This window comes from Balaenoptera physalus, assembly GCF_965194825.1.
Source record: "Balaenoptera physalus genome assembly, chromosome: 7".
Lineage (NCBI taxonomy): Eukaryota > Metazoa > Chordata > Mammalia > Artiodactyla > Balaenopteridae > Balaenoptera > Balaenoptera physalus.
This window is the reverse complement of record NC_138886.1, coordinates 81,521,186-81,542,736: the sequence shown is the minus strand read 5'-3', so window position 1 is coordinate 81,542,736 and position 21,551 is coordinate 81,521,186. Positions and strand designations below refer to the sequence as shown.

The 21,551-nt window shown below is 58.0% G+C and overlaps 1 protein-coding gene across 3 annotated transcripts in view; it reads left to right on the top strand.

Annotated features, from left to right (window-relative positions):
- The window catches only part of CNTFR (ciliary neurotrophic factor receptor), a 39,076-nt gene continuing 17,525 nt past the window's right edge, over positions 1-21,551 (top strand). The window contains exons 1-3 of one of the 3 annotated variants that reach the window (XM_082467608.1): positions 1-19; positions 8,824-8,938; positions 20,961-21,045. In XM_082467608.1, the coding sequence (XP_082323734.1) occupies positions 20,961-21,045 (85 nt within the window). In that variant the 5' untranslated portion in view covers positions 1-19; positions 8,824-8,938. Of the gene's footprint in view, positions 20-152; positions 171-956; positions 1,134-8,823; positions 8,939-20,960; positions 21,046-21,551 lie in introns of those variants that run through there. The other 2 variants (XM_082467609.1, XM_082467607.1) reach the window with 2 other exon arrangements.

Genomic DNA, 21,551 nt, shown 5'->3' with positions numbered 1-21,551 from the left:
GGCGGTCACTCCTCAGGCCGTATGTCCAGGGGTGGGGGGGGTGGGTGAAGAAGGAGAGGGTAGTTGTGGCGTGTCACCGGAGACTTGGTGGGAGGCGAGGGCCTAGGTTCCCAGCCTGGTCCATGCTGGGTCATGCAAGCAAATAGACTCCTTCCTTCAGCGCGAGGGGTGTAAGTGTCTGTGCCTGGGCGGGGTGTGGGGTGGGGTCGTTGTTGGGGGGCGATAGGAATAGGGGAGGCGCGGAGACCTATGGCCTATCCTGCCCAAAGTGGGGCCTGGGGGCTCTGGCTCGCGCTCTTCTCACGGAGATGCGGGCGGGAGGACCCCGAGAGTTGGCCCGGGGTGTGCCAGGGTGTCGGTGCGAGGCAGTCAGGGCCTGAACGTGCAGGAGTGTGCGCAGCGGAGACCTGGCCAAGGCTGAGTGAGCGAGTGAGTGTGAATGAGCGACCCGGGGGACTGGGTGCGCGCCCAGCGGCCCTGGGGGATCCAGCGGAGTGGGTGTGGGTGTGTGTGCGCGCGCGTTTTTGAGACCCGCGGTCGAGGCTGCACATGAAGCGCGGGGACTACAGCCGTCTGGAAGGCGTTCCCGAGAGAGGGCGAATGCGAGGGGGCCAAGCGTGCCAGTGCGGGCGAGTGTGCCCGCGGGGGGTAGGGTGCGTGCCAGCACGAGGCGAATGGGAGCGGGGGCTCACAGGCCTACGCAGGATGAGTGTGCCTGCGCGAGCGGGCCGCGCGTGCCAGGCGCGGGAGCGTGCCAAGGCGGGGGCACGCGGGGGCCGTGGCCGGGAGGGGGTCGTGGCGCGCGGCCGCGGAGGCGCGGGGAGACCAGGCGGGAGGGGGAGGGGAGCGAGGGCGCGCGCGGCCGAGCGGGCGCCCGCGGTCACATGGGCGAGGGAAGGAGGGAGGGAGCGCGCGAGGGAGGGAGGAGGATGGGGGGGTTAAAGCCGCCGAGCGCCGGGGAGCCGGTGCAGAGCGGGCGGCGGCGGCGGCAGCGGACGCGGCGGCTCCAGCCGGCGCGGCGCGGGGCTCGGCGGCGGGATCTGGCAGCGGTGCTAGCTCCGCGCTCCCTGCCTCGCTCCCTGCTGGGAGCGGTCGAAGGTCGAGGCGCGGAGCCCCGGCGGCCCGAGGGCGCGGTGAGTACCCAGCGCGGACCGCGCGCGGCCGGACCCTCAAACCCTCCGGCTGACCTACAGACCCGCGGCCCTCGTGCGCGCGGGAAGAGGGAGGGGACGTGCATGGGCCCGAGACCGGGGGGGAGGGGGACAGGAAAGTTCACGGGAAACTTTGCCCGTAAACTCGGGGGCGGGGGCGCAGGAGAAGCTGCCCCCCACGTCCGGGCGCGCCGGGGGTTGGGCGTGGTGGGAGGGAGGGCGACAATCGGCTGGCGGGAGGTGGCAGGGGCCAACTGCCCTAGCCTCCCTGTTCTCCCTCACCGCTCAGCAGCGCGCGCAGGGTCTGGGAAAATTCCGGAGCGGGGTGGGGGGGGCTCGCAGTGACCCCCGCGCGCCCAGAGGCGGCTTCTTTCTCCAGCAGAAATCTGGACTTAAAAGCGCCCAGGGGTGTGAATGGACGGTTGCGCGTCTGCCAGTGTATGTGTGTCCGTGTGAATCCGCTTGTGTGTGTGTGTGTGTGTGTGTGTCAGCGTGAGCCCGCCTGTGGTTTTCTCGTGAGTCCGCCTGGATGTATCTCCATTTAGTGGGTCTCCTCCAGTATCTCTTTGTAAGTGCTCCTGTGTTGTGTGTCCGTGTGGGTCCGCCTGTGGTGTATCCCCGTCTCTTTGTGAGTCTGCCGGTGTGTGTCTCCCACAGTGCGGCTCTACATGAGCCGGCCTGGGTATCCCTGTGTTGCTCGGAGGAGTGTATCTCCCCGTGCGTGGGGGCTGGGCCGCGGGGAGGTCACCAGACGGACAGCTCTCCTCCTCGCCGCCTCTCCTCTCCCGAGCCTCTCCTCTTGCGCTCCCTAGACCCCCTCCCCCCTTCAGTAGCTTCAGGCGGGTAGGACTATTTCACGCCTTCTTGAAAATTCAGGATTTTCTTTCTCTTTCCGTCTAGTCTCTCTCTTTGAGAAGCCTCTGTGTGTGTCTGTGTGGCTGGCAGCTTGTCTGCAACACTGGGTGTGTGTCTGCATGCTGTTGTAGGAGTGTGTCTGCAACACTAGTTGTGTTGCCTGTAATACTTGGTATATTTGTGTCTGTGTCGCTAGGGTATTCGTGTGGCTGTAGTCACTGAAGTGGTGGGAGTATGAAATGCTGGGTGTGTTTGTGCATCTGTAACTGCTGTTTGTCCAGGGGGTCTGAAACACTGAGTGCATTTTTGTGTGTCTAACTCTGGGTGTGATGGTGTACCAATGCATGTATGGGGGTGGTGGGACTTGAACAATTGGATATTCCTACGGCTGTAGGGCTAGCCGGGGCTTGGAGGGTGGAGGGGGCTGTGTCTCAATAAACTGCGCATCCCTGCTCCACTGCCAAAACCCACACAAATCTTCTGGACTGGTTCTTAGGGCTCCTGGTCAGGATCGGTGACATGCAGCCAAGGTTCACACTCCATCACAGTTAATACTCCAACTGGGACCCTGAGCCTTATGTGAAAAGTAGGAATTTAAAGTTCACACTCAAGACTTCTAGGGGCTCTGGAATTCATCCTCAGCTTCACACTGGGACACTTAAACTCATATGGACTCGCACCAAGAAATTACACCAGGACAATGGACTTGCACTCAGATTCACACTTATGTTCTTGTCATATCCAGTGATACACTTCAGTCCTGTAGTTTACACTCAGACTCACACTGGGACTCTAGGCTCACACTTTAGATTCACATTTCTGTCCTGAGGCTCATAGGTTAACATTGAGACCTAGAGCCCATGCTCAGAATACACTGGAGTCCTAGGGCTCACACTGGGACTCACACTAAGACCCTGGAGCTTTTTCAGATTCACACATTCTGAGGCTCACACTCAGACTCACATGGAGAACCTGGGGCCCACATTTGAACTCAAGGACTCACGTAGGACACTGGGGTTGATATACTCATGCTCACATCAGTTCACCCTCAGATTCACACTAGAACATGCAAGATTCTCACTTCCATCCTGGGATCACTTAGGGACCCAGACTTATAAAGGGACCCCAGTGCTCACACTCAGACTCACATGGGGAAATGTAGCTCACATTCAGAAAGCCCTGAAGACCAGGGGCTCACATTCAGACTAACACTAGGTCTCTAATGCCTATACTGACTTGTTTGGGAATCCTGGGGTTCACAGACTCACACTTCTGTCCTGGGGCTTACAGTCACATGCACACTGGGACCTACATTCGCAGTCAAACCTATACTTGCATCTTGGAGTTCACACTCAGATTGACATCCCTGTCAATTACATTAAACTTGCTTCCATCCTGGGGCTTGTGCTCAGACCCACACTAGGGCCCTAGTGCTCACACTCAGACTCATGCTTGCACCTTGAGGCTTTCATATTCACATGGGAGCCCTGGGGTTCACACTTAGAATGACACACAGTTATGCTTCCATCTGGGGCTCACATTCAAACCCACATTAGGATTGTGTTCACATTCCCAGTGGAACTTAGAACTCATAGTTAAATACACCCATGCTTATGGTGTGTCTCAGGGCAGTTGGGGACAGGAACAAGATCTGTCCTCTCCAAAGGTGGGGAGGGGAGGAGATACACGTTTGGTCACGTCTCTTACTTGGGTTGTGGGCTGATGGAGAGGGTGGTGGGAAACACTGACCCAGTAAAATTTTTCTGCCTTTTCTTCCAGAGGAGACTAGGCTCTCATGGCAGGGAGGTTGAGTGGCTTTTTTGGTACAGGGGTGACATGTACCCTTAGAGTTCCCCCATGTACATGCACATCCCCCTTAAATAGTTTTGGGTACCCTTCCTGTGATAGAGAGGGTCAGGTATGGGGAAATGAGATTCATGTTCTCCCAAGACATCTCCCCCACCCAATCATCCTTAGGATGGGAGAGGTGTGAAGATTGACTTGGTGAGGTGTAGACCTCTGGCTCCTTTGACCTTTCCAGGATGGTGAATCTCTGATTTTAAGGGAGATGGTAGCCCCAGATCTGTGGTGAGAAGGTGGCTGGAGGAGAAGACTAGACTGGAACCCACCCGCTTCTCTCTCCTCTGCCCTGGCTGGAAAGTGGTTGGACCAAGTTATGTTGTATCTCACAGTGTCTCCTGGAATGCCTGAGTCCTTATTCTGTCTCCAGGGTATGCCCAGCGTTCTCCACTCTGCTTCTTCCCAAAAGAGCAATAGCCCTGGGGAGGGGGGGCAATTGGGTCAGGTTGCAACCAACCTTAGGACTCCACCTGCCTTGGAGACACTGCCCGGGGCTTTATATACCTTCCCACTGTGGAGACCAGTGGGCGGGGCTGCTGAGGTACCTGAGCATCCCTTGGGAGCCCACGAAGTAGGGACCTGGCCCTCAGGCTCAGATGGCTAGGCTGTAACTGCTCCTTGTCCCAGAGGGGGACACGTGCTCTCCAGCCCCCCTATGGGAGTGGGGGGCTCGAAGGCGAAGTGCCCTGCTCTGCCCTCCCATGGCGAGTTGAAGTGTAAATGAATTGGAAACAGATGGAGCATATTTTCTTTGAAATGCAGGTGGGTTGGGGGGGGAATCCTGTGTGCCTGGTTGGGAGGGGGGGGCGTCCCAGAGAACAAGGAGGTTGAGAAGAGAGAGCTGACCCCTCCTCCAGACCCGCTGTGGGGTTGTGGGGAGTGGTGGAGACCTCAGCTGTGTAAACTCCTGTGGCCCAGGGTGACCACTCCCACCCCGGCTCCTGGCTTCCTGTGGGGAGGGGCTGGGGAGCCTAGTGGTCCCTGTGGGCTGAGAGCCCTGAGGTCGTCACCCCCCTTTACCTCTGCAGAGGGCAAAGAGAGCCCCCAAAGCACAGAGCATGCTGGGTTGGGGGTCACCAGAGCCAAGGAGTGGGAGGAAGAGCTGGGGCAGATGTGGGGAAGAGTTAGACCCTGCTGCTGCGGGGAACCAGCTCCCAGAAGCTGGGGCTGGAGCTACAGTGAAAGGAACTGAAGTTAGACTATGGTGGTGACTTCTGGGCAGTCCAAGGGCCCGTCCTGGGGTTTAGGAATGGACTGAAGCATCCTCAGTCCTGAAAGAAGTCAGCATGCCCCACAATATATTACCTGTACTTCCTCTTCACAGTACTCACCAAGGCTGCATAGTAATTGCCTGTGAACTCTGGGACCTAGGGACTGGGGTCTGCTTTGCTTACCACCCACCCACCCTGCCCCTGGCACAGACCAGGTACACAGTGGGAGGGCATTGATGAGTAAATAATACATCTTTTTCTCTCTAGCCAGACTGAGTGCTGTTGGTGGGCAGGACCATGTCCCTAACTCCTGGCACAGTACCTGGCGGGGATTAGGTGCTCAAGAAATGTTGAGGAATGAACACTGAGTGGGACAGACCATGGGGAGAGGGGACTCTCTGGGGTTTGTGGCTCGAGACCCAACAGCCTCTGTTGTATAACCCTGTTTGGCTCAAAGGACCCCTGAGTGATTTGCAGCTAGACTAAAAGAAGGACTTCCCTGCCTTCAGGGAAGGAGTGCAAAGGATAGGCAGCTTCTTTCTTGAAAAGGTCTGGACTAGGTGAGACTGGGGCAGGGCAATGACTCTGCTTCTGTGGCAGAGGTCAGAGGTCACCTCTGTCCTCTCCCCAGCTTCAGGATTTTTCAGAAGATGGGAAAGTCCTTTTCTCCCCACGTGGTTGTGAGCATGTCATGTCCCTTGCTCTCTCTAGGTCTGGGTTACTTGGACTATAGCTAAGGCAGTGGACCCCATGTCTGAGCCTTTGAGGCTAGGTTCCGAGTTTGTTTAGCTGCTGTGGGCACCACGGACTGTCTGTATTGGTTATTAATGTCTGTCTGAGAACACAGGGTTCGGATCCTAAAAATACCCTGTCCATCCAGAGCCAAGGAGTTGCTGGTGTGGGTCAGTGTAGCAGTGGCTGCATCTTGATCGGATAGGCACAGAGGCAGGAGAGACTGGGAGAGTGTGGGGAAACTGAGGCAGCATGGGCGAGAGTTGCACAGGAGACAGAGCCTTTGTTTTATATGGAACAAAGGTTTATAAAATAGTGGTGCCAGTTAGTCAAATTATGGCAACATTTAGGGTAAACTGTTATCCTGCACTGCAGAGAATTTCTTTCTCAGAGAGCCTGGAGATACATCTGATATCAGACATAAAAATCGAGTAGTCAATAGTACTCTAATAGTCATTTCAAGTCCAGCTTCAGGATGTTCCAAAATAGTGTGTGGCAAAGAACAAAATCTTCCCCAAGTAGCCTTTTCTGAGCCACTGCCTCCATCCCTACCTCCTAGAGCTCTTCCTTGCAGCCCAAGACCCAATGAGGTTCTTCCACACCCTATTCTATAGGTCCCCACCTCACTTCTGACCCCCATGCCTCTGTGTAGCCCCTCTCCCCCAGGAGAAAGGAACTGCACAGTGGGCCCCAAAAGGTAAGAAGACCCCCAGCCTCTGAGGGCAGATGTCACGTGACCCTGGCCCATGAGCTGACCTTTCTGGGCCCCTCCGTGAAATCGTGAGATGAGGGGCTGGGCCCTGGCCCAGGCCCTGAAAGAAGGCGGTTTTGGCACCCATCCAGGTCCTTGACGTCAATGACTCTCCAAATAATGGAATCAATATTGGGGGGTGGGGGCCAGCGTGAACCAGGCCCCAGCGATTAGAAACAGATCAGCACAAACCCGCAGCTGATTCTGATAGAGCTGCCTTGGAGAGCTAGGGTGGGAGGCCTGGAAGGAGGTGGACCTGGGGGGGCTCAGGAATGGAGGCGGAGCCACGGCGTGTCCAAAGCGTGAGAGTACACAAGTGGGCAGAGACTCTGGGGCTGCCTGGGTTGGAATGATGGGGTGGGAAAAGGGGGGCTGTCCTCGTCCCTTCCTCCTTTGAGCCTGTGGGGTTCCAAGGCTGGGGAAGCTTTGTGAATGGAAACTTCTTCCAGCCAGTGAGTGATGAAGAGTGGGCAAGGGGAGTTCAGAGTTCATTCCTCTCTGTGTCCCCAGACCTGGGCCTCTAGGCCACATTAGGGGTCACAGGTTATACCCAGGGAAGGGGGAGAGTTCTGAGTGAGACCTAAGGGAAACGACCTTTTGCCTGGGGGCATTGGGCATTAATCCAAGATAGAGAAATGGGTATTCCCCTTCAGGTTGGGGGTCTGGCCTCCTTCCCTAGCCCATGTCCTCTCAGCCCTGTAGAAGGCAGCAGGTGAGGATGGAGGGGGCCGTGGGGTCCACAGGGGGCTGGCCTGGTGGCAGCTGACAAAAAACAGGAAGAAGGGCTGGGGGAGTGGCTGTAATTACGGGGCATTTATTATTAATCAGATGAAATTTCTGGAAGCAGCTGGTGTAATGTGTGTAGTGATACAGACTCTGCATGCCCCCAACACAGGCACACTCGAATGCACACTTACACACGTACCACACACTGCCTGAGTCTTGTTTGTTTTCAGTTTTCTTCTTGTGAAGGTGGGATGGTTCTATATGTCTGTGTCTATCCTTCTGTGTTTTTTCACGTTGGCCTGTATCCTCCTCTCCCTCTATTGTCTCCTTTTCCCGCTGTCTCTGTCATTCCTTGGTCCCGTGTGTCTGTCTCTGTCTTCCTGTCTTTGGGCCTACCTATCTCTTGGTGTGTCTGTATCTGTTACCACCAGCCAGCCTGTCTCTAACACCTTGTTTTAGTTTCTGGCCATCTCTCCCTGGTTGGTGGTACCTCTGCCTCTCTGGGCAGAGTTGGATGACATGGAGTCCCTTTCTCATGGGTATGTGTTTAGGCACTTGATCATGCCTTTGGCAGACACATCTGGGACCTGTTTTGGCAGGGAGAGGAGCAGTTGAACCCTGAGAATCTTCCGGGGTCTTGTAGAAGTCGAGGGCTCTGTTAGGTAAGTGGAGTCCTAGAAGCAACAGTGACTTTCAGAATAGCCAGCTTTCTTACCAACTGCCAGTCATGTGACTTTGGGCAAGGTGCTTTTGTTCTCTGAGCCTCAGTTTTCCCACCTGCAAAAACTGTATGTTAAGTCCTCAGCATGGTATCTGGCTCATCAAGGATGCTGAGCAAGTGTTAGCTGTTCCTGTTACTATTGGGAAAGTCACTGTGTTGGTGGGAGAGAGATCTGCAGAGCCAAACTGGTATAGCAGAAGGGCTTTGGAGCTAGATTTGCCCTCATATCTATGCTCTGGAACGGATCAACTGTGTGGTCTTGGGCAAGTTAACCTCCCCGAATCTCAGTTTTTTCAGCTGTCAAATGGGAATAATAATAGAACCTACCTCACGGAGAAGTCATGAAGATTAAATGAGATCATGCATATAAAGTGCCTAACTGTTCCTGACACATAACGGATGCTCAATAAATCGTAGTGGTGATGAGGAGAAAACAGTATGATGCTGGGTGTTTATGCCCTGCTGGGGGCCATGTGTCTCTGTGTGAGTATGCATGGGAGAATATGTGTGACATGGAGGTGCTTGTGTCTGTGAACTGGTTGTGTGGGGATTTTGGATTGTCTTTGGGTGCGTATCTATGTGTGGTGTCAGGCCACTGGCTTCTGGCCTCCTTTTTGTCCCTGTGGTTCAGAACCTGAGGTCTGCAAAGGGTGCCGCAGGGAGTCTGGACCACTCCCAACTTTTTCTCTTCTAGACACTTACCTGCTGCCTGCCTCAGTCTCTCCTTCTCACAGTGGGGTTGTGAGTGTGAAATGAGCTCTGAGTTGGACTAAGGTCTCTTCTGTGGCCTCTGATTTGTGCCCTTTGCCCTTCTAGAATCCAGCCTTGTCACATCGTCCCTCCTCCTTGGTTTTGGAAGTCTCAGGAAGAGTTTGGTCTGGAGGAGGAGGAGGGACATTGATGTGCTCGGTGTGCGGCCAGCGGTGAAGAGGTACGTGCTGGGGACCCAGGGGAGGCAGGTCGGTTTCAGGGCATCTGGCAGGTGCACTGGGGCTGTGGGTCTGGGGATGTGAGTGAAGGAGGGCCTGAGAGCCCTTCCTGCTCTCCCCTCCTCCTTCCTCCTGAGGCTTTTCATGCCCTCATGACAGGCCTGTAAAGGGGAAGAGACTTACCCACAGTCACACAGGCAAGGGCAAAGCCAGGTCAGAAAACTGGGTTCTGCACTGAGGGAGCTGAATCTGGATGTGGGAGTATGTTTCTGTCTCACCGTCAGGCTCCCTCTCTGCCCCCAAAGCATCTCTCTGGCTTGACAGCAGGGAGCAGCTGGGCTTGGAGGAGATGGGATGGAGGGTCAGAAAGTCCAAAATCTTCTGAGGCCAGCCTCGGGGGCTGGGCCTGACTCTCCCCGCCTTTCATTCCGGCCAGGCAAGGCCCCCGGATTGGCAGCCCCCAGGGTGGGGGTGTCCATGGGATCGAGGCGCGCTGGAGCGGAACGGAAGGGCCTATTGTCCGAAACCCGCCAGAGGCCCACAAAGGCCCGGCCGGGCTTTTCATCTCAGCTCCCAAACAGACTGGCCATTTTCCCGGCCTGGGAGTTGGGGGGTTGGGGGGTTGGGGAGGTGGGGGGTGGGGCTGACCCTTCGGAACTAGGAATGGGGTGTTATTGAGGGTGCAGGGGGTGGTATCCAGGCTGACAACATGGCCATAAAAGGGACAAAATGGAGCTGGGGTTCTGAAGAGGAGGAAGGGAGGCTCCAGAAGGCTGGAGAGAGTTAAGCTTCTGTCTCACTGTTCCCAGAGGACCTAGGGACTTGGAGTGGGGTATCTGACAGAAGTTCAGATTTACCCAATAATAGGGGGCACACCTGGAAGGAGTGTGATGGCCGGTTGGGAAAGTGAGCTGCTCAGCTGTGAGGGCCATAATCCTCCCCCCGATTGGGGACGTCTTAGGGAGCTGGAACTGGGATCAGAGAAGAGAAGGCTAGTGGTCAGGCAAGAGAATGGGCTCCCTGCAGCAGGAGGGACTGAGGCCAGACAGCAGGAAGGACTTTCTGCCAATGAACAGTAGCTCAGACGCCCTGACCCTGTCCCTGGGGATCCCAGAGGATCACAGAGGCAGGGGAGCTGGAGAATACCCCTGGGGGCTAGGGCTGAGGCAGCTTCTGTGGGGGCAGACGAGGAGGCCGAGAGGGAGGACTTGGCAGTTCTGTCCACCCTCCCGCAGCAGCACCTCCAGCACCACTTTAAAGACAGCTTTCTAATTTAACAAAGTGGATGAAAAACTGTTTTTGGAAATAAAAGATATCTGCTGTCTCCCAGGCTAGCACTCAGCCCTTGCAGAGAACCTCTCTCTGGGTTTCTTCTCGCCGTCGGTGACTCCTTTCCTCTCTCTCTGTCTGTCTCTTTTGTTTGTTTGTTTGTTTGTTTCTGCTCTTCAGCCCCCCGGCTTCCCCTCGGCCTCCCCATCACCCCCCGACCCCCGGCCCCATTCAGCCTCCATGGGAGTGTCATCCTCAGCCTCTTATTTCCGTGTCTCAGTATCTCCTTCTGTCTCTCTGCTCCCAGTCTCTCTCTTCCGGGGCTTGTCTCTCTCTCCTGATTCGTCTCTGTCTCCCAGCCTGTCTCAATCTCTGTCTCCCTTCCCCCCCTCCTTTCTCCCCCAACCCCTGCTCTAAATGGGTCTATTTAAAACACCCGACGCTGCCAAGTCAGAAAAGCGTCTCCTGATAAAGCGCATTAGGCGGAGGGAGGGAGGAGGAGGGAGGAGGAGGGAGGAGGGAGGAGGGAAGAGGGAGCGGCGGGCAGATGGATTGATCCAAGCCGGTAACCCCATTAATCAGGCATTGTGGATCCCCCTCCCTCCCCCAGCTTCAGCCCCTTCAGAGCTAAAAGCCGCTTAAATATTTATCACCCCTCCCCCATGGGGGCGAGGGGAGGGGTGTGTGGCCCTCGGTGTGAGTGTCCCCAGCCGCCTGGTCTCCCCGCATGCGTGTGTACACATCCGTGCATGTGCTTGTGCGTGCACATCTGACAGGCCCAGGGCCCAACTGTCGTCTTGCCCTCCCACCACTTGAGTGGCTTGCTCCCCTGAGCAGCCTCTGGGGACCTTGGGGTTCTGGCCTGGCTCCTGCCCCTCCTGAAAGGTTGGGCATGCAGAGTAGATACCCTGGGCTCCGTTGGGGGTCCTCATGCCCCCCAAAGTGCAGGACTGGGAGGCATTGCAGTGTCGTCCTCAGGAGGCAAGAAGGGGAGCTTTGGTTCAATGTCCAGATTCCCCCAAATTCCCAGTGCAAGAAGTCACCTGGGGAGTAGAGTTGGGGACTCTACGTTTCTAGAGTGCACGAAGGTCCCTTGGAAGGCTGGTGGAGGTTCCCCCTTTCTCCTCACAGGGCAGAAATACGACCTGGGGGTGGGATGGGGGCTTCCCATTACCCTCAGACATGCGGGAGGGCAACCTGGGCCGGGAGGGGGTCCCCATCACCCCCAGAGAATAGAAAGGTGGCCGCTCTCTGGGGGTGATGTGAGTTGGAGCCCCCATGGCAGCAGAGGTCAGCCCTGAGTGAGACCGGCAGGGGTTTGTCCCAATTGGCCCGAGACAACTTGGCCCTGGGCGGGGGAAGGGAGGCCGCGGCCGGCCCTGGGTGTGAGGACGGGCCCCGGCCCGGAGCCGGGAGGGTCCCTTCCCCCTCCCCTCCCCCTGCATCGAGTGCCACATCTCCTCCTGACTCAGACAATTAGATTCAAAGGATGACCTCACTGCCTGCCGTCCCTCACTCGCTCCCTCCGCTAGCTCGGCTCGCTCGCTCGCCGCGCGCTCCTTCCTCCCCTCCTCCCGGCCCGCTCGCCGCCTCGCCCGCCCGCCCGCCGGGACTCTCGGGGGTGGGGATGGGGGTGGGCGGGGGGGGGGACACGCCTGCCCCCCAGGCCGCCCGGGCCCCAGCCCCGAACCCCCGGGGCCCGATGCCCGCGGGCGGCCGGGCGCACCCACGGAGCGCCGGAGGCACCGACTGGGCGCCTGCACGGGGACCCAGGTCAGTGGCCGCGCAGCCGCAGGGCCGGAGAACTTGTCACCCCCGCTGCCGCGGCAGAGACGCCCCCGCCCGCGCCGCCCGCCAGCCCGCCAGCCCGCCTCGCCGCTTCCCGCTCCTTTCTCGGCCCCCGCCCCCCGCGGCTGCTCGGCCCTCCCTCTGCCAAGCTGTCTCTCTTCTCTTCTCTTTCTCCCCCCCCTCAGCCCCCCTCCTCTGCAGCCGGTGGGAGGGGCTGGGACTTCCTGAGGTCCCAGGGATGGGGCCGGGGCCCAGTGGCTGCAACTGGACCAGGCCTCTGAGCGAGGAGGGGGTTCTGGCTGTGTGCTTTGGCCTGGGGGAGGGGACCAGCACCTGGGTGGGAAGGGGGCTACTGAGAGAGAGGCGCAGGGTGTGGGGGACATCTAGACAGAGGGCATGAGCTCCTGAGAGCTTTCTTTTCTCCCATCCTGTGGGCCTCTCGCCTGGCTTCATGTGTCCCCACCTCCTAGCTAACTTCAGTCCCCGCGGCCTGGCTTCATTTGGCTCCCACAGCCTACGTTCTTTTGGGCCCTGTCGCCTAGTTTCCGCAGACCTTGCTGCCTGATTTCTTTTGTCCCCACGGCCTGCTTTTCCTGAGTCCCCATCACCTGGCTTTATGGGGTTGCCCTGCCTGGTTTCCTTAGGTTCTGCTGCCCGGTGTTTGCTCCCCCGCCTGGCTTCCATGGAGCCCTCTCAGGCTCACTTTAGGATGGGGCATCAGGGCTCAAGCTACACCTGGAGTGGCAAGTGGTGAGGATGTCAACAGCATTGCCAATTGTTCTCCAGTTGGGGCCCTGCCAGCACAGCCTGGATTCCTTTCTGCCTGGACAGCGACACAGCGTCCTCTCTTGTGATGGGAGGTGGGGCTGCAGGGTCCAAGGACACTTCAGGATTCTTGTCCTCAGTGGTTTGTCAGAGGAGCACTGGCTTGGCCAGTGCTGTCCCCATCTCTCTTTGGGGTCTGACAGTGATGACAGGGCTTTGGCAGGGGCTGGGGGTTGAGGTCGAGGCCTCATCTCCTTCCCCTTGCCTCCCTTCCTGCAGCCAGGCCTGACATTCAGGTGCCCTATAGACAGTTGTAGGCACAGAGAGGTTTTGAAGAGGCCTGGGGTCACTCAGCAGGTAGCTCGGCTGAGAGCCGCTGCTGCCCCTCATCCTGGAGAAGAGGGGGTGAGGAGGTGAGGCAGGAGGGCCCTGGGGAGCAGGCTGGTTTCTGGGGTTTGCTGGCTCCTGCTGCCACCAGTGCCACCATCTCTTCACCCGGGGGCTCCCTCACCCCTCTGCTCTGGCCAGGATCTCCCCTCATTCCCAAATACTGGCAAAAGCAGGGCCAGGAGAGGAAGGAGCTGAGTAAGGAATAGTCTGTTTCCTTGATTTTCAGGAACTTTCCCTTCCTGCTTTAGGCCACCCTGAGCTTTATCCTCTCTTGCCCCAGGCACAGGCCAGGCAACCCGAGGTCCCAGCATGGAGTATGTATCTATTTCCTACTGCCGAGCGTGGGGGTGTGAGGGCTGAGGGTGCCGGGGAGGGTGGGGGGAGGGGGCGGGGCTCTGCGTTTCTGGGGGTGATCTGTTATCTGTGTGGAAGGGTGAGTGTTCTGAGTGGGTGCTGGTATCCATATGTGAGACCAGGACTGTTTTGATTGAGTGCGTGTGAGAGAGTCTGTTGTGTGTGACTGTGGCTGTGATTCGTGTGTGCGCGCATACCAGCGTGTGTGAGGCTGTGGCAGCGGGTGTCCACGTGGGAGGCCGTGATGAGTGGCTGTGATGGGAGACTCCAAGTGCCTGTGGCAGCGAGAGGCTGCCTGGGTGTGTCTGTGAAGCTCTGGCTGTGTGTGGTGGAGGTGGGGGACTTTGGGAAGTTCTGCCAGTGGTAGTGAGAGCCCGAGTGTGCGTCCCATCTTGGGGTGAAGTGAGCACTGGGTGTCACGTACCCCTGAATCACTGGTGTGTGTGTGAGCATGTGTGCGCGCATACTCATGCCTGTGTTTACCCATCAGGAACAGATTGCTCTGGCTTCCCCACTGTGCGGAGGGGAGGAAGGGGGAGGAAGGATGGCTTGCTTTTGCCCAGCAGACCAGAAGCTTCCTCAGAAGTAGTGTGTGCAGTGTGCGTGCGTGTTGGGGGGCAGGGAGAACAGCACACGTGAAGACAGTTGACGTTTCTGTTCCCCTGCTCACCTCTGGCTCTGTCGGAAAGACTGTCTTCAGTTCTTTTCGTTACACATCAATGCTTCACATGCACTGCCCACCCCCACCCCCCTTTGTGTGTGTGTGTGTGTGTGCGTGTGCACGCGTGCACACACAAGCTTGCAAGCATCAACCTCTGTGTATATATTCGAGGGTGTGTCTGCACCATAGCAGTGATGGGGCCAGGGGTGGGGTGTAGTGGGAGATGCTGAGGCAAGTAGGTCTTTGTCCCAGCCCCCAAGTGTGGAAAGCTATTCTGTCCATCATTGTGTCTCCATGGAGGGCTCTAAAGCCTCCTTCCTGCCCCTGCCTCATCTGCTGAGAGCCCGCTCCCCTGTTGGCGGAGGGAGGTCTCAGTCAACCCTGTTGCTCTGCCCATCCCCCGCCTTTCATGGAGTTCTTCCAGCTGTCTAACCTCCTGCTGCAGCGTCTGTCCCTCCAAGAAGGCCAGCCCCCAAGCCCCCACTCCCCCTGGACTTAACCCGACTGGTGTGTGGGCCTTTTCTGGATAGAGGGATCCTCCTGATTCTTCTAGAAGCCAGAAGGGACTCTGGACTGGGGTTAGGGGATGAGGGATTTGGCGCTTGTACCTCAGGTGCTGTGAAGCTATCCAGAGCCCATGTGCCCAAAGGGAGGATATGAACTTATCTGCCCCTTCCTGCTTCCCATTTGAGAGGCAGGGGGCTGGATCAGATGACTTTTGAGGGAGAAAGCCCAGACCTTTTGCACCGAGAGGGCTGCTTAAGTCCAGGCCTGCATATGTGAGCATATACAAGCCGGTGCCCAGGTCACCAGGCAGCATGCAGGCCCCCGAGTGGGGCTCCACACGTGCGCACGGCTGGTGGGATTCAGACTCCCATCTCCCCAGGACACCTCCCGGCTGCCCAGCCAGGCCCGTCATGGGAGGCCCGCAACACGCCCGCACACACGTGCAGCAGGGCACGCACATGCTGATCTCAGGGTCCCCACGGTGCAAGAGGCTGGGGGGTGGGGGGTTTGAGCGCTCAGAGTTCAGGCTGCTGCCAAAATCCATCGGAATCTTGTCCCCCCCCCCAGGCCCCCATCTCCGGCTGTGGAGGTCACAACAGCAGGTGCGGATACCCACCCCCCCCCCAACTCACTCACATTGGGCCGCCTCCTTTTCCACAGCCTCAGCCAGAGGCTGGAGCTGGGGGACCGCTCCCCCTGCCTCCCTCCTGGCCCCCCTCCCACTGGTGCTCAGCTTCTCCTGCCCCCTTCTGCGGGGGAGGAGGGGGCATATGTTTGGGTGGGGCCCTTTCCCCTGAGCACGGGGGCTTGCTCCCGGAGCGGGTGGGGATGGGTAGCCCAGGAGGAGATATGGCTTGAGTCCTAAACCCAGGCATGGCTTCTGGGTCCTGTGCCACTTAGGGTGGGGGCACTGAGAGCTGAGAGGAGGGCCAGGTCTGGATTCAGAGAGAAAGGAGAAAGAGACAGGGGAAGACACCGCGGGGAGTAGGAGCCTGCCCCATGGCCAGCCGGCCCCAGCCCAGGAGCTGGCCCCTGACCCAGGCCCGCCCCCTCCCCCATGGGGGGCCTGCCGGGCCAGCTGCCAGGGGCCAGGCCTCCCTCCTTGGCCTCCGCCCCACCCCCAGCCTCTGGACCGCTCAGGCCTCTGCCCCCCCCCCCACCGCCCACGCTGTCCAGGCTGCCTAGGCCTGGTGGGATCTGGGGGCCTCCTGGCCTCAGCCCCTCCTCCCCATCCTGGAGCTTCCCGCTCGCGCAGACTGTCTCTCCCAGCCTCCCCCGCAGCCAGCGCTGTTACTCCCTGCCCACCATGTCCTTGTCCCTGTCTCTGCCCCTGCTCTGTCTCTCATTTTCCCTCTCTGTCTCCAAGTGTAGGTGTCTCTCTTCCTCCACCCTAATTCCTCTGCAGGTCTGAGGCCCCTAGAGTTTCCTAGACCTTTGAATCAGCGGGTCGTCCTGCCCTGGGTTCTTGCCTCATTCCCAGGATGCATCTTCTAGGGCTGTGGTAGGGAGAGAAGAAGGGGATGAGGCCCCAACACTGAGTGCCTTTTCCCTTACCCTGGGGGACCCTGGAGTCTGGGGTTGCCAAGGGAGACTGGAAGCTATGGAGATGTCACCTTGGCCCCTGCTGTGGGCCAGATGCCCTCCATCAGAGGGATGCTTCTGGCCTCACACCAGCCCCAGGCCGAGGGGGGTGGGGTCCAGGCCAGTGACCTTCACTGGATCTCAGTTTCTCGGAGGTACCACGTGGGGCCTCCCCGTTCATTCATTGTCCAGGCCAGATTGAACCTACCTGGCCCTCAACACACCCACACCAACCAGCACCCTGAAGCCCGAAGCTCAGAACGCGCTATTGCACGTCGACACACACGCAGTCAGAGCTGGGCCCCAGGCAGTGGTGCCCAGAACCCCCAGTCCCATCCTGGATGTGGCAGGGGTTCCCCAGGGTTGGGTTGAATAAGTTAAACTGCCTTGTTTCTGCAGGGGTAAATAGAGGCTTTTCCAGACTCACACTTCCCTTTCTTAGGTTTTGCCTTCAGCTGGGCAGGGGCTGAGGGCTGAGGTGCAGGGCACCTGAGCTCCTACCAGGGCTGACAAGAGGGGTCTTGGGCCCTGGATCCTAAGCCAGAAACTGGGTAGTTGAGGTCCTTGATCTGGAACGTATCACTGTGTCAGTGTCCCTGCTGGCGACTGTCAGCCTCCGTGGTGTCAGCATTACTGAGGGCTGGTGTTACTCTGTGTGACTGTCCATCTTACTGAGTCTGTCAACATCCCTGTGTCACTGTGGATGTCACTGTCATTGTTAGCCTATGTGACTGTCAGTCTCATTGCATCTTTGATTCTGAGGTTACTGTCATTGTGACTGTGTCAGTGTCAATAGGTGTCATTGCCTTGTTTGTTGATGTCATTGTGTGTCACTCACTGCATCATTGTCACTGTGGTGACTGTCAATATCCCTGTGTGTCATTGTCAACTGTGCAACTGTGTCATTTTCACTGGGTGTTGTTATCAGTGTGTAATGTCTTTGTGTCATGGTGGAACAGTGACAGTAAGTTGGGGGCCCAGGGTTGTCTCTTGATGTGTCACCTGTGTGTGTGTGTGTATGTGTGTGGCAACACTGTGGGGTTCTGTGTCAGGAGAGGTGCTGGGCTTCTGCTTACAAGGGGTTTGGGCTGCTGGGCACTTGCTAGCGGGGTGCCCTCTGTTCCCTCCTCATTTCTGGGGCTGGGGCTGGTGGCCAGGCTAGGCCTCTGGAAGGGTCTGCAGGGAGCCTGGGCCAGTTTGCATAGCCCTCATCTGGGGCTTTATGGGATTTATGCTCCAGATCTATCCCAGAGCCATGGGGTGTGGACTTGGAAAATTCCTGGGAAAGATGCTCTTTGCCCTGGGATGGGTGGCCTGAGGTGAGCTAGGGTAGGGCAGAGGTGTCTTGGATGCCTCTGGCCTCAGCTTCCCTACCTGGGAATGGGTCCAGCGGGGACTCGGAGGGAAGAGGGAAGTGAAATTGGCCTGGGGCCCCCTGGACCTGCAGGTGGGGTGGGATGGGGGTTTTGTCCACCCTTATGCCCTGGGGGCTGGGCTCCTGGATTCATAGGCAGAAGCCCTCCAGCCCTCAGGAAGCCCTGCTCTTGTCTCGGATCAGCCAGCGCTGCTGCACTGACGGCATCCTCTCCTCACACTGCAGGAGGTGGGTGGGCTTGGAGAGATGCTCTTGGTGGGCACAGAGACCCTGCCGGGGTCTCTGTCACTCTCTCTGGGCCTGTCTCTCCCTCTGTCCTTGAATCTCTGCCCATCTCCTATGCTCCCTGTCTCTCTTCCTGTGCCTCTTCTTCCGTTTCTCCCTGTCTTGGTCTTTTCTTGTCCCTCAGGGTCTCCGCTCACTGCTTTCCCTCTCTCCTTGCCTCTCTGTTCCCCCCTCCCTGGGTCTCTCCCTTTTCTGGGTGTCCCCAACCGTGCAGCATCTGTCGTGGTACCCCATCCCCCCTCTCTGCAGCGCTTGCTCTCAGCAGCGCCCGTCTCCCATGGCTGCAGCCCCGTTGGCCCAGGGCCCGGCCCTTACAGTAACTCATCGGGCTGATGGAGGCGACTTTGATGAAGAAGCCACCCCTCCCCCTGTGGGGACCTGGGTGTGTGTGTGTGTGTGTGTGTGTGTTTGCTTATATGCCTTACACTCGTGCCAGGCCATCTCCTCACCCGCACGGCCCTCCCAACTGGGACCAGGAAGGAGCAGGGAGCAGAGGACCACCCTGTCCCTCTACTCCCATTCTGTGATCTAACCTCTGTCCACTCTGCCTGCCCGTCTGCCTCCTGATGCCCTGGTTCCTTTCCCGTGTGGTGGGCAGTGGGCTGGCTCTGAGGTGGAGTATCTTCCTGGCTATGAGGAAAAGGCACGGGAGGACGGCAGAGATGGTCGGGGAGGGTCTGAGGGCACCCTGCAGGGGTTGAGGTGGGGACCAGGTAGGCCTCCAGCCTCATATCTCTCTTTCTCCAGCCCCAGCTCTGAATTTAGCACTGGTTCATCCTGGGTTCGGTTGCTCTGAGTTTAGCGCTGGTTCATCCTGGGTTCGGTTGCTCTGAGTTTAGCGCTGGTTCATCCTGGGTTCGGTTGCTCTGAGTTTAGCGCTGGTTCATCCTGGGTTCGGTTGCTCTGAGTTTAGCGCTGGTTCATCCTGGGTTCGGTTGCTCTGAGTTTAGCGCTGGTTCATCCTGGGTTCGGTTGCTCTGAGTTTAGCGCTGGTTCATCCTGGGTTCGGTTGCTCTGAGTTTAGCGCTGGTTCATCCTGGGTTCGGTTGCTCTGAGTTTAGCGCTTGTTCATCCTGGGTTCGGTTGCTCTGAGTTTAGCGCTGGTTCATCCTGGGTTCCTTTCTTCGCCCCACCACTTGCTGACTGTGACTTTGGCCATTGTCTTACCCTCCTAGGCCCGAGGAGTAGCTAAAGATGGGGGAGTGGCAGAGGGTCAGGAGCCAGGCCAGGTGGTAGCAAAGGCCTCAGGGGTCACAGATGTGGGAGGGGTAGCCGAGGCCGGTTGGGGCCTAGAGAGATGAGCTGTGCCAGGGAGGGGCAGCCGGAGCTCCTGGGGCTGTAGCTGGAGGAGCACTCGGTGCAGAGGGGAGGGCTCGCCTGGTGAGGGGCGAGTGTAGCAGTGGGTAGGCAGGAGCCCTTCCCATAGAGGAGGCCCTGGAAGTCAGATTCTCTCCGGCTCCCCTACCCGCCGCTCCAGGCTGACAGCCACACTTGTCTCCCCTGCTGTAGCTCTGTCTGCAGTGTCTCTGGCTGTTTCTCTGGCAGTGTGTCCGACTGTGTGTCTGCATGTCCCTGGCAGTGTTTTGAGTGGTATGGATACTTCCTGACTGAGCATCTGGCTGTGTCTCTGGCTCTCTCACTGGCAGTTTTCCTGGGTGTATGCCTGTTTGTGTCTATCAGTTCCCCTGGTATTTCTCTGCCTGTGTGTCAGGCCGTTTCTCTGGCATGGTTTCTGACAGTGTCTCTGGCTCTCCGGCTATGTTGCTGATGGTTTCTCTGCCTGTGCTGCTTACTCTTTCTCTGATATGTCTGCCTGCGTCTGGCCGAGTCTTTCACAGGGTTTCTTGTGGGTCCTTTGGTTGTGTGTTTGCTGTTCTCTGGCCGTGTCTCTGGCTGGTTATCCGGTTTATCTACCTGTTTCTCTGGCTTTGTCTGATCGTGCCCGGCACAGTCTCTCCAGTCTGTGTGTGGGCTCTTTCTCTGGGGCTCTGTCTCTTGTTTTGGGCAGTGTCTCTGGCTAGTGTCTTTGCTGTGTGTCTGGCTGTACCTCTGGTAGTGGCCGTGGTTGAGTGTCTGGCAGTGTCCCTCTCTGGATCTCTGCTTCTGTCTTGTTGACAGTCCCCCTCTCTCCTCAGACTGGGGCAGGAGAGTCAGGTTTGGAACCTTTCCTGCAGGAAATAGTTATTTCCCTGCCCTCAGGTATGGGCATGTGCTGGGGTGGAGTGGGGTGAGGGCAGCCGGACCCATCCCAGGAAGCAGGTAGGGGGGCCACTGGATCCATCCTGGCTTCTGGGAACATGTCCTGAGTGTGCTTTGTGTACCCACATGGGAGTGTGTAGACACTGATGTGTATCTGCTGGGCTGGGGCTCCCAGGCTCCTGGGCTGAAGGACGGGCTGTGGTCCCTGACAGGGAAAATCCCTCATGCTTCTCATGATCATTAAGTGTCCACTAAAGCAAAAGCCACATCTGACCTGGTCACAATGTACCACTGCCCTGGTACCCTGCTGCTCTGAACTTCCCAGAGCCCAGTGGGGCAAGGCTCACCCGGGGATGGGGGTGGGTTGGGGGAACATGGCAGGGGCAGATCCGAGGGGCTGTCTCCCCAGGAGCGTGGCAGGGGGCCTTTCATTCAAGGCAATTTGGAGAAGTATAGACCTCCAATTAAGTTAGAACATCACCCTTTCAGTTTGTGATGTTTATAGCTAATTAGCTAACCTTACCAGTGAAGTTATTTTTTTCCTAGAAAAATGGCCCTAGCATTGCCAGTGATCTGTAACCCATCCTGCCTCCAGCGGCTGTACTGAACAGCAAACCATTGTAGGTTGCCTTCTACCATCTTAGCAGACCTCTGTCTACAGATGCCAATAATGTTTTCTGTTGCTTGAAGAGGATCCTGAGCCCCATTAAGAAGGGCATTTGGGGTCAAGGTGCCCTGGCCCTAGGGCTGAGATTTCCCAGTCTTGCCTGAGAGGAGGGGGGGCTCCCCAGGAGGCTCCTGCCTGGGCTGATGCTGCCCCTTTTCCCCGCCGCCCACTCTTTCCCAACAGATGGCTGCTCCTGTCCCATGGGCCTGCTGTGCCGTGCTTGCTGCTGCCGCTGCCGTGGTCTACGCCCAGAGACACAGTCCACAGGGTGAGTGCTGGGCGGGGGAGCTCCCTGCTGACCCCCTCTGGGAACTGAGCGTGAACCCTCCCCGGCATAGCTGTACGCACCCACCCAAGAGCCACATACTGCCATAGGCTGGCATCGTCACACATGAATATGAGTCATATGACACTGATATACGGGGTGACCCACTGATGTCGTCCCATAAACACAGTCCCCCAGTCACTCCTGGGTGGTCTCATGCTGATGGTATCTCTGACTTGAGATGATCTGTCCCTCTGCCCACTAGCACTGATACAGGGTACAGGCAGGTGGGATGGGAGTTGGGGGCAGCTAGGGGCAGGGCCCTGTACAGTACCTGGTGAAATGGGGTCCCCTCGGATTTATGGGGGTGCAGTGGGAGGCACTGAGAGAGACGGTGGGTAAGAATATTTCCCCTTATCCCAGAAGGAATACAGGGACAGAGATGGTAGACTGAGGACAAGGTGTGGGGATGGGCAGGGTGACAAGTGGGAGAGGACTGGCACATCAGG